This window comes from Rhincodon typus, chromosome 14 (genome assembly GCF_021869965.1).
Source record: "Rhincodon typus isolate 14 chromosome 14, sRhiTyp1.1, whole genome shotgun sequence".
Lineage (NCBI taxonomy): Eukaryota > Metazoa > Chordata > Chondrichthyes > Orectolobiformes > Rhincodontidae > Rhincodon > Rhincodon typus.
The window spans coordinates 68479924-68495628 of record NC_063345.1 but is presented as its reverse complement, the minus strand read 5'-3'; the positions used below and the strand labels follow the sequence as shown (position 1 = coordinate 68495628).

Here is a 15705-nt window from a genome sequence, read left to right as displayed (position 1 = left end):
GACCCCTGTGGGACCCCACTTGTCAAATGCTGCCATTCTGAAAAAGACCTATTCAGGAATATTCTGTTTTCTGCCAGCCAGCCAATTGCCTAGTCAGGCAAGCATGTTACCCTCTGCAGCATGAGTTCTACACTGTAAATGTGGAACCTTGGTCTTTCTGGAAATCCAAGTATACCCCACTTCAATGGACTCCCGTTTATCCACAGCATTTGTTGCTCCTTCAAAGAATCACAATAAATTGGCTAAACAGGACTTCTCTTTCACAATGCTGACTCTTCTTGATTACCTTGAGTTTTTCCCTGTATGCCATCAGTACCTCCTTAATGATTGATTCTAATAGCTTTCCCATGACTGACATCAAGGCTATCGTTTTGTGTGTTCTGCCTCCTCAGAGGGGTTAAATTTGCTGTAAAGAAACCTTTGCAAATTCTAACCAATTTTGGAAAATTAACACAAATGCATCTAGCACCTCATTAACTACCTTTTTTTAAACCCTGCGATGAAGTCCATCAGGACCCAGCGATTTGTCAGCCCACAGCTCCATCACTTTGCTCAGTATCATTTCCTTAGTCATTGCAATTTCACCAAGCTTCTTCCTTCAACCTTCTGATATACAGCTATTATTGCAATGCTTTTTGTATCCTCGAAATTGAAAATAGAAGAAAAGTATTGATTCACGATAAACATCTTTTTTATTATCTAAATAACTCCCCGTCTCACCTTCTAGAGGGCCAACACTCGCTGTACCTACCCTTTACCTTGTACCTGTAGAAATATACGTCTAGAGATTCCAAGAAATGGAAATGTGGATTGCCACTCCCCTCATCCTTTTTCTACAAGGACTGAGCTCCACATTTCTAGCCAGGAATTCTGATCCCAGCTCCTTATCACTAAATAAAGCTGTCAACTCCTTTTATACTGTAACACTCTTTTATTTACATCTGTACATATTGGTACTTCAATACAGCTCTCTAGTGTGGTGTCTATACACATTTGGTCTGGTTTCTTCTCTCTTACTGATGCCAGAATCTCGTGATCAGATCATTATGATTTCCATGAATCTCACTGTACCGCACAAAAGCTGATGAGGAGCGGAGAAAGAAGAGAGAGGAGTTACAGGGTACAGGGAGATAAAGAGGGTGATAATGTGGGAGTGGATGTAGGGAGGTGGGAATGGGAGGGCACTCCTTATTCCTTCACCAGGGCACATTGCACCATTAAGCAGAAAGGCAGACAGCTCAACTCTTGCCCAGCCAACCTGATCCTTGCTTGCCATTCAATCCCCCCAGTGGCAGGGAGCAGAAGCCAAATCCATCATTTTTATCCCTACTTCTCTTGGTGGCTCAATCTGATAATCTTGGGATCAGCCCAATTCCAAACAAATATCCCATCCAATCCGCTGAGCCATCCTTCGCCTGCAGAGTTGATATTTGCTCAGCTATTTCACCAGGAGGTTTATCAGTGGCTGGAGCAGGACCCCCAAGTGATATTTTCCCCACCTTTCATTATAGCACTGGAAACACTGCCCTTGGTATCTTAAGGGTTAAAACTGGGTCCATTTTGCTCTGCTCCTCATTGGTAACATGAGACACCAGGGTAAAGAAAATCTTACATTTCCGAATGGCCTTTCCCTCCCCCAAGACATCTCAAAGTATGTTACAGCCAGTCATTGGGGTATTGTAGGAAATCAGGCCACCAAGTTGTGCAGATAACAAGGTGTAGAGCTGGATGAACACAGCAGGCCAAGCAGCATCATTTCTGAAAAAGGGTCTAGGCCCGAAACGTCAGCTTTCCTGCTCCTCTGATGCTACTTGGCCTGCTGTGTTCATCCAGCTGTACATCTTGTTATCTCAGATTCTCCAGCATCTGCAGTTCCTACTATCTCTGAACCAAGTTGTGCAAGCTGGTTCAGGGACAACTACAGGCTTGGCTACTGGGCAAACTCACCTTGTTCTTTTACAAATTAGTGCAAGGGACTCTATCCACCTGATAGGGCAGAGGGCCTTCAGTTTAATTGTACCTCCAGTAGTGCAGTGTTCCTTCAGGACTGTGCCAGTCTACAATTTGTGGTTAAGTATTCGGGGTGGGACTTGACCTCATGATATCTACCTCAGGGCTGAGATGAACCAAAGTAGCAATAATTGATGAGGGGTGATTTCTGAATACTCTGGTGATCACCAGCTTCTTTTTCTAAGAAGTTAATCGATAAATATGTTGGAGACTTACATCATCCCAGCAGCTGTACATGATGCTGTAGACACTCTCAGAGGCCTGTTGAGGTCGGTACAGCCGGCGACCCTGGAGTATGTGATCTACCACATCAGCATTGCTGAATCTTTCATAAGGCGTTTTCCCCAAAGCAAAGGTCTCCCACATCAGGACCCCTGTGTTGAGGAGCAAAAACGTCAATAAAGACATGACTATTAAAACATTCGAGACACAAAACACACAGGAGCAAGAACAGCCACAGGAAAACTAGTAACACTTAAAGAACCACTTGCATCTGTCCTCATTCAAGTATAGTGTCCTTTCACTTTTACTACAACTCCTGTTTGAACAGATCATGTGCTATCAACAGGCTATTAGCCCATCAGTACCTCTCCACATGAAGCACCCAATCTAATTCCACATTACCCCTCAGTCCTCACATCCTTTAAGAACCCACACAGCATAAATCCACTTCCTGTATCCTTTAATATCCCACCTAGTGTAATCCCATTCTTCCTTCACCTTTGCCAAGGTTGAATTTGAAACCATGTCCTGCAGAGTATTAGGGCCTCTGGATTATTCATCCAGTGATGTTACTACAACGCCAACATTTCTGCCTCTGAGAATGGACTTGTGTCTGCTGCAGTTGTCAGATTTCCTTACTGAAACACGGATGTCTCAGAAAGTTGTTCATGAGAAGGATCAGGTGATTTGTGACCACCCTGGCTAATATGGCAACCTGATGAGGCCTTCCTTCTCCTGCTGACCCTCCCTCTTCCACTGCCTTGCCCTGCTCTCTTTGACCTTTCCTCATTAAAGCAGAAATGCCCAATCTCTCCGTCTATCCCTACCAAAGGCACTTGTGCCAGTCTTAGCTAAGAGCTCACAGTGTTGGCTCCAGAAGAGGTTACATACTCACCAAAGGCCCACACATCAGACTTGCTGCTGAATCGGGCAAAATTGAGAACCTCAGGAGGAGACCATCGCACAGGAAACTTAGAACCTTGTGAACTTGTGTATTCATCATCGAGGACATACCTAATAGAAATCAAATATAGTCTGGGGTTCTGACTTGACCCTCACACATATTTACAGTATAAATAGACCTCAAATAAAGAACCATTTGCAGTTTGATAGGATCTGTTACAATATCAGGATGATTTCAAATGCTTAAAAGCCAATGAGTTGTGTGTGAAATATAGGAAACATGGTAGTCAGTTTACATACAGCAAGTTCCCACAAACAGCAACATGGTAATTTTGCTGTTTCAGTTGAGGGATAAACGTTGGCCAGGATATTAAGGAGAACACTCTAGGTATACTTCAAATAATCCAATGGAATCATTTACATCGACCCAGAAGAGCTAGACATAGTCTCAGTTTGACATTCATCTTAATAAGGATTTCACTGACAGTGCTGCATCCCTCAGTACTATGCTGGAGTTCTAGCTGAGAGCTCCAATCACAGATTTCCTGTAATCCACTATCCCGCAATTATCTCTCCCAGTTTGTGTGTGCAAAGCCTTAACCTAAACCCCTCCCAAAACACTCGAATCCTGCCCACAAATAAATCCCACCCCGTCTACACTAACACATGGACTATTCAAACCCTACCCAACCTCCATTCACATTTGCACCAATCCCCATCCAGATCATTCAAACACTACCCAATCTTACCCCAAACTCCATCATCACCTAGCCCTACTCCCCAGATCCACCCACATTTGAGTCCACACATAAATGAAACCCCACCCAATCCGTGAAACACCTACAAAACCTTACCCCAAACCCTGTCCCACTTCCCTGAGTCAGGATGAGTGACTATGCCAAACTAGAGTAATTGAAGGCGAGTAAGATATTGTCTCAATCTCTTGTAGAGAAGTCTCCGGCTGCTGCAACTGATCATTTCCGAATGATATTAACTGTCTCAGCACCAAGGTCATGATTTATGGAAGAGGACATGACAACTCACCTGCTTAGACCAAAGTCTGATACCTTCACAGTTCCTGCCTCATCAACCAAGCAGTTCCTGGCAGCCTGAGTTAACCAAACAGCAAACATGGTGAGTTAGAAACTTTGACTGTTTCTGCTAGTTTAATCAGTTCCTGCACATGTTTCAGAGTCCTGGACTAGTAATCAAGAGGTTTGTCCTAGTAATCCTGACCTGGTAATTCAGGGGTTTATCCTAGTAATCTTGGTCTAGTAATCCTGAAACCTGACCTGTTATCCAGAGGGAATTCAGTTCAGAATGTAAACTGACCATGAAGCTGTTGGATTGTAAAAACCAAACTTCTTCATTTGGTCCTTCACGGAAAGAAATCTTATCTGACCTATATGTGACTCGGACCTAGTCCAACATGGTTTTCTCATTCTGCTATGTTTAAGGGGAATAGCAGGCCACTGAGATATTTAGAGCTCCTCAGCTGTTTAAATAAAAAGGGCCAGCAGTCAGCCATGATTTTCAGGGATTGTCATTGACGTTGACAGTCTTACCATTGACATCTGAAAATTACCTTTCACTATCTAAATTTGGCTTTAGGAAGCTGAGTTCTTGCTCTGCCTGCCAGCAGTACAGGCTCTCAGCAAGGTGTCCTCGAGGCTGTTGTTCTTCTGAACAGTACACTTCCAGTGTTGTAAATGATACACAATATATCCATTTTTAATTCTTTACCAGCATACCAATCCCTCTGACCAGTAATACCAAATTTATGAACCACTTTAGAACCTTGTATCAACTCAAAGATTTAAAGGGTTGGTTAGTCAAGAGTTAGAATGGTTCGGGGGTGTGGCGGAGTGATTGCTATAATTTATGATGTGATTTTCCCATTAAAGGTCCTGTTTTTTGGGCCTACGGTTGGCAGATTTTGTCTGTAGTTCTGGATTTGTATTAATGGTCATTTGGCCATGTGTCTCCTCACTAGATGTTGTGAGGTAATGAGGTGCCTCTTCAGTGACGGCGAATAGAAGGTGAAGGGTACTCCAATCATTCCATGTCATTGTAAGTGGTCAACATAAAAAGTTGCTGATCTTTATGTCCTTACAAGGTCTCTGTGCAGGAATCGATGTGACTCAAGATATGCCATGGCTTCACACACATCCTTGGTCATCTCCAGCAGTTGTAAGCTGCTCAGCTTTTTCCCTTGTTTCTTCAAGTAATCCAGCAAGCAGCCATTTGACATAAACTCAGTGACGATATAGATCGGTCGTTGTTTCGTGCAAACACCATATAGCTGCACCAACTTGGCATGTTTCAACATCCTAATATAACAAGGGAGGATCAGAGAGAGAGGTCATTCCCCATGTCAGCTGACATTTTTATCCTCGCATATCAAGCTTATTCACACTTTGCAGTGTACAACATTAAACACTCCCGGAACAGATACAGGCATGGTAGTAGATACAGATAAAAGCTCCTTCTACACTGTTCTCATCAAACACTCCCAGGACGGTACAGCACAGGGTTAGATACAGGTAAAAGCTCCCTCTATTCTTTTAATCTGAAAGTAAAGCTCTTACTACACTGTCTCTATCAAATACTTTCAGGACAGGGATAGCATGGGGTTAGATACAGAATAAAGCTGTCTTAATTCTTTTACATTGAAAGTAAATATCTGCCTACACTGTCCCAACATGCACTCTCATGGCAGGGACAGCATGGTTTACGTAACAGAGTAAAGCTTCCTCTACTCTTTTAAACTGAAAGTAAGCTATAATTAAGGCTCCCCTGACACTGTCATCATCAAACACCCCCCAGGACAGGGACAGCATTGGATTAGATACAGAGTAAAGATCTGTGTATTCTTTTAAAATGAAAGTAAAGCTAACTCTACACTGTTTCCGTCACACATTCTAGGAGACAGACTGCATGGGCTAGATACAGAGTAAATCCCTCTTTACTCTTTTAAACTGAAATCACAGTTCCATCCATACAGTCTTCATCAAATATTCCCAGAACAGGAACAGCATGATGCTCGATACGGAATAAAGCTCCCTGTGAAATTTTCCCATCAAACAGTCCTAGGATATGTAGAGAAGAATACAGTAATAATACAGTATATGTATCAAATATTTACAATACTGAATTGGCTGATTGATAGTTAAAGCTTCACATTCTATTGTTTCCCTGATATCATTTACTCACATCATTGTTTCAGCCTCATCAATGAAGTCATCCTCAGACATGGAGCCCTCTTTGATCATTTTGATGGCCACTTCATACTGCCCTCGCCATTTACCATGTTTCACGACACCAAACTGTCCATTTCCTAATTCCCTCAGGAATGTTAGGTCGACAGGATTGATCTCCCAGGCACCTGACAAGAAAGAAAACATTATCAGCCTGGAATCCGGACAGAATGTGCACTGGGAGAGGGAAATCAGGAGAAGATTCTATATGTTAATAGGATAGATTCCATTACACCAAACAAATTATATCCAATATTGGCTTCTTATTCTGAGGGGAGTGCTATTCTGACTTGTATGAACATTGCCTGCTAGTTTCCATATAAAGAGCTGTCTCTTTATATGGTGCATACCGGCATTATTCTCTCCAAGAATATGAGGGGCTCTGTTCTCTAGAGCATTCATAGGACATAACTGAAATTCAACCTCAGAATTTACAAGTTGGATCCAAATACATGGGGGAAAAACAACACTGGACAGACCCAAATGGTCTTGACATGGTCTCTTGACAATTGAAGGAACACAGTCCATTGCCTTCAGGACATTTGGGCATGGTGTAAAGCTAATGTCTTTATCCATCCCTCTAGAACTGCCATTATATTCAGTAATTATAATCTGTTACGAAAATCGAAAATCGAAAATCAAAAATCACTAAAATATCACAAATCTTTTTCGATGCACACTCAAGTGTCAGAACATCAGGCGAATCCATCAAGACAGTATCAACTTTCTCTAATAAAATATACAGGAGCTATTCTCTCCAATACACATAGACTCCTGGCTAAAGTACATAAGAACTGCCATTCTCAACATAATTAACACAAAATTGATATTTTCTAAAATATACACAAAAATAACTATTCGCAGAAACGTATGTTGGGACTTCTGTCATACATAACATACATAGGAGTCTGTACTGGGAAGGCAAAGGCTGTAGTAGTTTTATTGCTAGACTATTAATCCAAAGAACATAAGAACTAGGAGCAGGACAGGCCATCTGGCCCCTCGAGCCTGCCCCGCCATTTAATAAGATCATGGCTGATCTTCTTGAGACTCAGCTCCACTTACGTGCCCACTCACCATAACCCTTAATTCCTTTACTGTTCAAAAATTTATCTAGCCTTGCCTTAAAATTATTCAGCGAGGTAGCTTCAACCATTTCACTGGGCAGGGAATTCCACAGATTCACAACCCTTTGGGTGAAGAAGTTCCTCCTGACCTCAGTCCTACATCTGCTTCCCTTTATTTTGAGGCAATGCCCTCTAGTCCTAGTTTCACCTGCTAGCAGAAATAACCTCCCTGCCTCCACCTTATCTATTCCCTTCATAATCTTATATGTTTCTATAAGATTTCCCCTCATTCTTCTGAATTCCAATGAGTATAATCCCAGTCTACTCAGTCTGTCCTCATAATCCAACCCTCTCAACTCTGGAATCAACCAAGTGAATCTCCTCTGCACCCCCTCCAATGCTAGTATATCTCTTCTCAAGTAAGGAGACCAAAACTGCACACAGTACTCCAGGTGTGGCCTCACCAGGACTCTATACAGCTGCAGCATCGCCTCCCTGTTTTTAAACTCCATCCCTCTAGCAATGGCAGACAAAATTCCATTTGCCTTTTTAATTCCCTGCTGCACCTGCAATCCTACTTTTAGCGATTCATGCACAAGGACACCTAAGTCCCTCTGCACAGCAGCGTGCTGCAATTTTTTACCATTTAAAACATAGTCCATTTTCCTGTTATTCCTACCAAAATGGATGACCTCACACTTATCAACATTGTACTCCATCTGCCAGACCTTTGCCCACTCACTTAGACTATCTATATCCCTCTGCAGACTTTCAGTGTCTTCTGCACACTTTGCTCCACCACTCACCTTAGTGTCATCTGCAAATTTTGACACACCACACTTAGTCCCCAACTCCAAATCATCTATGTAAATTGTAAACAATTGCGGTCCCAACACTGATCCCTGAGGCACACCACTAGCCACTGACCGCCAACCAGAAAAACACCCCTACTCTTTGCTTTCTACTGGTCAACCAATCCTCTATCCATGCCAATACATTACCAGTAATACCGTGGAACTTTATCTTATGTAGCAGCCTTTGGTGTGGCACCTTGTCAAATGCCTTCTGGAAATCCAGATACACCACATCCACAGGTTCCCCATTGCCCACCATGCGAGTAATGTTCTCAAACAAAGACCTGGACAATTCTGAGACCTGAATTCAAATCCAGCACAGTAGAGAGGTGAAATTTGAATTCAATGAAAATCTGAAATTAAGAGTCTAATGATGACCATGAAAACATTGTTCATTGTCAGGGGGAGAAAAACATCTTGTTAACTATTATCTTTTATGGAAAGAAACTGTCGTCTCCTCGTGTCTGCAGTATGCCGTGTCTCTTCCCCTAGTGTCTTCAGCAAGAGACACAGAGGGGAGATCTTCTGTGTACACTGGTCAATAATAATCCTGCAATCATCTTCACAATGAGCTGGTGATCTGGTGATTGTCACATTGCCGTTTGTGGGATCTTGCTGTGTGCAAGTTAACTGTTGTGTTTCCTACATTGCAGCACTGGCCACACTTCCAAAGGACTTGATTGACTGTAAATCTCTTTGGCATGTCCTATGGTTCTGAAAGGTGCTATATAAATGAAGCCTTTCTTTTTTCCTGACTCGATTGCTCCAGCATTGCCTGGGAACACGTTCTGGGTGTGCCAGTGTGCACAGTTTGTGGTTTGTTCATGTGTTATTGCTGGTTTAAATAGAACTATTTATCATTACAACATTGCAGCAACTCAAAGATAGGGGAACTCTGACTGCTGCCATAAGCCTCTGTTGGCTTTCACATTCATTCCTTCTTCGCAAACTACTGAGCTGGCTCAGAAAACCCCTTAGCAAGTTGAATCAGAAACCTCACACAGGAAGGGAGCACTGGGTGACTGCTAGGTTACAGAAGGTCTGAGTGAAAGTGCACAGCACATTAAAAGCTTTGTGACCTTGATCTTGCTTCTGTGTATGAGAGTCTAACTATGCCACATGAGCAGTATTTTTATTTGTAAGTTTTCTGAGGCTTGTCTTATTGATTGGATTTCAGCATACCTTTAAGACAGCCACATGATTCAAAACATGTGATGATGTTCCATAATAAAGATCCTCACTTTCAGTCAATTCTACACATAGAGTTAGTATTGTGTATTTATTCAGTCAGTTTTATACATATATATTTAATGTAACAGTAATAGTAATTTGTAAGTGATAGTGTAAGTAGTTTGTGTTGTTCATAAACCTAAGTATATCTGTCTCACTAAGAGCCCAGATCTTTTAGTACATCTTAGATGAGCTAACATATAGGGCAGCGCACAGTCATATCATACTAGCAGTGATGTTTCACCCAAGAAACTACATCACAGTGGCAGCAAGTGGGCACAAGAAGCTGGTGGCAGATAATAGTGGCGGCTAGTGATGATAAAAGGTGATAGTAGCAGTGGAAGTTGTGAAGAGTTCTTTATCCTAACAGTTATTACTCATTATCCACCTGAGATCAGAACTGAAATTTACAACCATACCCAAATCCAAAGTGCATTCAATCTCTCACAAAGGAGAGGGAGATCATGATGTATCTGATTTAAGAAATGACAGTTTACAAGGGGTCTAGAACAGCTCCAATTCGGCAAAGTGATTTTAGAATGAAGTTCAGCCCAAAACGTGAGAAAAAAATTCTACATATTGTTTAATCATTTGTCAATTCCACTTCATTTTCCTTGTAAATGGCACAAAAACTGGGAAAAAAAGCATCCAATGCTTTACAGGTGCAGACGTCATATACAGGAGGTGCCCAGCTTTTCCTTTCAAAAGAACAAAATATATAAAGAAAAGGAAAGTAACAACCTCTAAAGTACCAACAAAGAAAGAAACAAAAGAGAAGCTAACAAAACAACAAAAGCTTTATACAATGATTAAGATGTTCATACTGACATTTTAAAGAGCATAAGACCACAGACAAATGTGAAAAATAAACACTTGAGCATGGATTGGCACTCTGTTGACAATCTGTCAGAATTTCAATTATTTTAAGAAATAACTGTCACTGAATTATGACAGATTATTAACAAATGATGCCAAGCAGTCAAACTCCTCTTTGCATTGGAAAACAAAGGGTTAAGTAAAGTAAAATCCTTTTGTATTTTAAAAGATGACTGTAAAGATCCAGACAGAATTTTCCAGGTTTCAGAAGATGTAAAGTCAGCAGAAATAAAGGAAATAGAAACACTGGAGAAGATGAATAGGATGAAAAGGAGTAATACCAAGTGCACAAAATTAAACATATCAGGAAAGAATGGACAAATTGGGTCTCTCTTCCATAGAAAAGAAAAGGCTAACTTGTTATAAATAATTAAGATGGTGAAAGGCCTGGTTAAGTACATATAGACAGAATGTCTCCTTTTGGAGGGAAGAGTGTAACTGGAGGCCACTAACAGAAGACAGTCACCAAGAAATCCAACAGGCAATGCAGAAGCTTCTTTCTCAGAGACACATGAGAATGTGGAACTCAGGGAGTGGTTGAAGTGAATAATATCGATGCAGTTAAATGGGAAATCAGACAAATACATGAGGGAGAGGGGATAGAGGGTTACAGTATCAGATTAGTTGAGGAAAGATGCGAGTGAATTGAATGGCCTGTGGATATGCTGTATACTCTTCATTATTCTACTTAATACCATAATTGAATCCTAGGCATAACTAAATTATATCATTACAAAATCCTACCGTAACCAAATCCAGCTGTCAATGGAGCCTTCTTGCTCTGCTGTGACACTGGGTGCCGTAACCTGGTAACAAGCCCTACAACAGATGAATAAAGATGATCTATTAATAAAGTATTGTTAGGTACACTGAGAGCCATTTGGAAATAAATGAATCATGATAACCTTCCTCGCTGAGTACAATGCTCCTATCCCCACCAACATAATGATCCTTATGTGCAGTTACTGTTAACAATGTTTCTCACTGGTGGGTTCTGTCACTGAGAGGCCAGTATTGTGAGTGAGGTTACTGCCAGTTAATGCCCACCCTTAAGTCTACCCTGTTCCTTTTAAAGAGGGGGTGGAGGTCTTGGTGTAGTTGTTGGAAATGGGGACGTCATGTCCTTTATCCAAAATGGGAGAGAGATCCTGCTGACACAAGTGAAAGGCAGTGTGTGAGCAAATTTTATTGATTTTGATGAGATTCCCCACCTCATTCTTCTAAACTCTATATTCTAAAATTGACACAGCATGAAGTAGAGCCTTGGGTGGGAGGGGAATACAGGTGGAGGGAGATATAAGGAAGTGACCAAAGCTGATCATATCTGATGGATAGGATGGGACATGCAAGAACATGTCAGAAGGCAAAGTCAAAAAGTCTTGTTGATGGTCCTATGCTGTTGGTGCAAGCAAAAGACGATGTAGCTTCCGTCTCTGACTCCTTCCTTCCCTTCCTCCACATCTCTGTCTCCATTTATGGGGATAAGCAGGCCACTATTATCCACTAAAAACTCACTGACTCCCACAGTTACTTTAACTACACATCCTCACACCCTGTTTCCTGTAAAGACTCCATTGCATTCTCCCAGTTCCACTATCTCCGTTGCATCTGTTCTGATGATGCCAATTTCAACAAGGGAGCCTCTGAAATGTCCACCTTCTTCCTCAGCTAAGGATTCCCCAGCACTGTTGTTGACAGGGCCCTCAGTCACGTGTGATCTATTTCCTGCACTTTGGCTCTCAACCCCTCTCTTCCCTCCCGCAACAGCGATGGGACCCCCTTGTCCTCACCTACCACCCTAACAGCCAAAGGATCATTAGCAACCATTTCTGCCACCTCCAGCAAGATGCTACTACCAGACAGATATTTCCCACCCTTCCCTTGCCAACCTTCTGCAGAGACTGTTCCCTCCAGGACACCCTGCTCCACTCTTCCTTCACTCTTCCTTCTTTCTCACATGTCCTTACCCCAACCCCTACACACCAGGCCTTGATATCACAGTCTGCCATTACACACAACCCATTGATAGCCACTAAACAGTCCCCAATTACAGCTATTCACCCTCCTAGCCAGATTGTTATCCACTCCTTTGTCTGTCCAACTGTTCTTCTCTCTCTTTGGGCTCTATCTCCACCTATTGTTTACTCCTTACTCCCTCCTCCCTCCTCCCACCCTATCTTCTGCATATAAACTGACATTTTCCCAGCTACCATCAGTTCTGAGGAAGGGTCACTCGACCCAAAACATTAACTCTGATTTCTCTCCACAGCTGCTACCAGACCTGCTGAGCTTTTCCAGCGATTTCTATTTTTGTTAGGAGTATCCTGCTGTGGAACCCATGCTGCACTGTGCAAGGTCAAGTGAGGGTTTAGCTCCAAAGTGTCACCGGTGTCATCAAATCAGCATTAATGCTGATACTGGTCAATACCTACCTGCTCTGCATGCACCAAGTGGATATTCACCCAAGACCTACCCGCTCTGCAAACACCCAATGGATATTCACCATCTAGCTATCTACTCTGCAGACATCATTGGATATTCATTGCTTGCATGCAAACAGCTGAACTGAATGGTGTTCAGCTTGATTTTCACCCACAACCAGCCCAGAGTGTGCACTCACACCCCACTTTGGAGCTCTGAGGGTGCTTGTAATACCCAAAAGCAGATACTACCCAACCACATTTCAATCTAAGTCTGGGCAACCAGGATCAGATCACAGAGCTAGGTCCCTGCTGCCGCAGTAACCAGTGTGTGTAAGTTAACATGTGGTCGGTGCTGTTACCGATTGCCTCACTGGACATTATACATCTCCAGTACTTGAAAACAAAGCAGCGAGGAAACATAATCAATCGAGCCTGATCTCTAATCCGGTAATTCCCTCTGCTGACCCCTACTCCTCCTGACCCTCCTCCAAGACAGGCCATACCTGCTGCGTTGTGCTGGTGATAGTTGATCAGTTCTGGAATTGAATTGAAGGTGTGTTTCTCCGCAAGGTAGTACTGGTTGGACGGTGTCACACACACTGTGTAGTGTTTGACTTTTCCACTCTGATCCCTGGTGTAAAAGAGAGCACAGCATGAAGTTAGCTGCAATACTTTAGTTTCATTTCAGTCAAAAGATCTTATTAAAACCAGTTCCACCACTTATATCATAAGGAATCAGGAGCATCTTGGAATACTCCCCATTTGCCTAGATGGATGCAGCTCCAACAACTCTGAAGAAGCTTGACACCATCTAAGACAAAGCAGACCACTTGATTGGTATCCTATCCACAAGCTTTCACTCCCTCCACCCACTGACACTCAGTAGCAGCAGTGTGTACCATTTACAAGATGCACTGCAGAAATTCACCAAAGATTCCTTAGACAGCCCCTTCCAAACTAAGGACCTCTTCCATCTCAAAGGACAAGGGCAGCAGATACATGGGAACACCACCACCTGAAAGTACTCTCCAAACCACTCACCATCCTGACTTGGAAATATAACACTGTTCTTCACTGTCACTAGGTCAGAATCCTGGAACTCCCTCGCTAACAGATTTATTGGTTTACCTACAGCACATGGACTACAGCGGTTCAAGAAGGCAGCTCACCACCACCTCCTCAAGGACAAATAGGGTTAGGCAGTAAATGCTGGCCAGCCAATGAGATCCATGTCTCATGAATGAATAAGAAAAGAAAATGTAATTCTGTCTTTCAACTAATAACTGGTTATGGGTTCATCAACCACTAAAGACACATCCTCTTTATTTGTTATATCAACCCTTCCTAAGTTTTGAACAAATCTTTCCTGGATTGCTTCTGTTCAGAAGACTGCAAATCCAGTCTCTTCTAAGAACTGAAATCTTTCATTGCTGATAGCAGACTAGTAAGTCACTTCTGCACCCCTTCCAAGCCTTGACCTCCTTTCTGAGGCATTCTGCTCAGAACTGATCACAACACTTCCAGTTGAGGCCAAACCAATGTTTTATTAAAGTCTGACATGAGTTCAGAAAAATGCTGAAGCGTTCAACGTATCAGACAGCATTTTTTGGACAGTGAAAGAGTGTCAATGTTTATTGTCAATTACCTTTCTTCAGAGGATCAGAGGACAGAAATGTAACAGGTTTTGAGTGTGTAAAGAGAGGGGAACAATTGAAGAGAAGGTCTACCAGCTGAGAGATTAACTGACAGACAATGTTATGGTACAGAAGGCACAGGGAGTGATAGATGGTTGTAGTTAAGAAACAAGAAAAATTTGCTCAAAGTGGGTATGAATGGCAGAAAAAGGAACAGTTGTATCTGTAACATATAAATCAAGATTACAACTGGCTAATGCAAAAATAAAAGAAACAAAATGGTGTGGCAGAGTTCACAGTCTGGAGTTGTTGAATTCAGCATTGAGTGCAGAAGGCTGCAAAGTGGTCTAATTGGGAGATAAGATGCTGTTCGTCTAGCAACAGTGGGATAGAATAGAATAGAATTGAATAGCAATTTATTGTCATTTGTATTTATGAAAATACAATGAGTGTATTAATCACCACAATTCAGCATCATTTTAATTACAGAAATTATAAAATGAAATAATTGAGACGAAGGTTTTGCAGTAGATTTGTAGCTCGGGTTGTGGATGTTGAGGTTGGTTGGCTTGCCGAGCTCGTTTCTTGTTTCGCAGATGTTTCGTTACCATGCTTGGTAACATCCTCAGTGCAGCCTCCGCTGAAGCGTCGGTGTGTTTTCCCACCTGGTTTTTAAACTCTGGGGTCCGGTGAGACGGATTGCCTCACTTCCAGTTTTCCTTCGTAGTGGAATGTAAATGGGGTCGAGTTCAATTTGTTTATTAATAGCATGCTTCGTGGAGTGCCATGCTTCTAGGAATTCTCGTGCCTGTCTCTGCCTAGCCTGTCCCAGGACCTTGGTGTTGTCCTCGTCGAAGTGGTGGTTCTCCTTGTCCATGTGGATTGAGATGAGTGAGTATTGGTTGTGTCTTTTTGTAGCCAGTTGGTGTTCATGTACTCTTGTTGTTAGTTTCCTTCCTGTTTTTCCGATGTAGTGTTTCTCGTAGTCTCTGCTGGGAATCTTGTAGCTCACCCGAACTAAGGACCCACTCCCCGCCATGGACAGGACCAATGTCATCTCTGCCTTAAAAATATTTAAACATTCTCCATCCACTGCCTTTTGAGGAAGGAGTTTCAAAGATTGACAACCCATTGAGAGACAAAAAAATTTTATGATTAAAAACTGAAAGAACTGCGGATGCTATAAATCAGGAACAAAAACAAAGTTGCTGGAAATGCTCAGCAGGTCT

At 42.3% G+C, this 15705-nt stretch overlaps 1 protein-coding gene across 7 annotated transcripts in view; it reads right to left on the bottom strand.

Moving 5' to 3' along the window:
- Positions 1-68: 68 nt before the first annotated feature.
- Positions 69-15705, bottom strand: part of btk (Bruton agammaglobulinemia tyrosine kinase) — a 116519-nt gene continuing 100882 nt past the window's right edge. For 3 of the 7 annotated variants that reach the window (XM_048604853.1, XM_048604856.1, XM_048604857.1), the window contains 8 exons: positions 13346-13473; positions 11164-11238; positions 6349-6520; positions 5249-5465; positions 4180-4244; positions 3128-3246; positions 2227-2384; positions 70-642 (listed from right to left, as the gene is read on the bottom strand). In XM_048604853.1, the coding sequence (XP_048460810.1) occupies positions 571-642; positions 2227-2384; positions 3128-3246; positions 4180-4244; positions 5249-5465; positions 6349-6520; positions 11164-11238; positions 13346-13473 (1006 nt within the window). In that variant the 3' untranslated portion in view covers positions 70-570. Of the gene's footprint in view, positions 643-2226; positions 2385-3127; positions 3247-4179; positions 4245-5248; positions 5466-6348; positions 6521-11163; positions 11239-13345; positions 13474-15705 lie in introns of all 7 variants that reach the window. The other 4 variants (XM_048604854.1, XM_048604855.1, XM_048604858.1 and 1 more) reach the window with 3 other exon arrangements.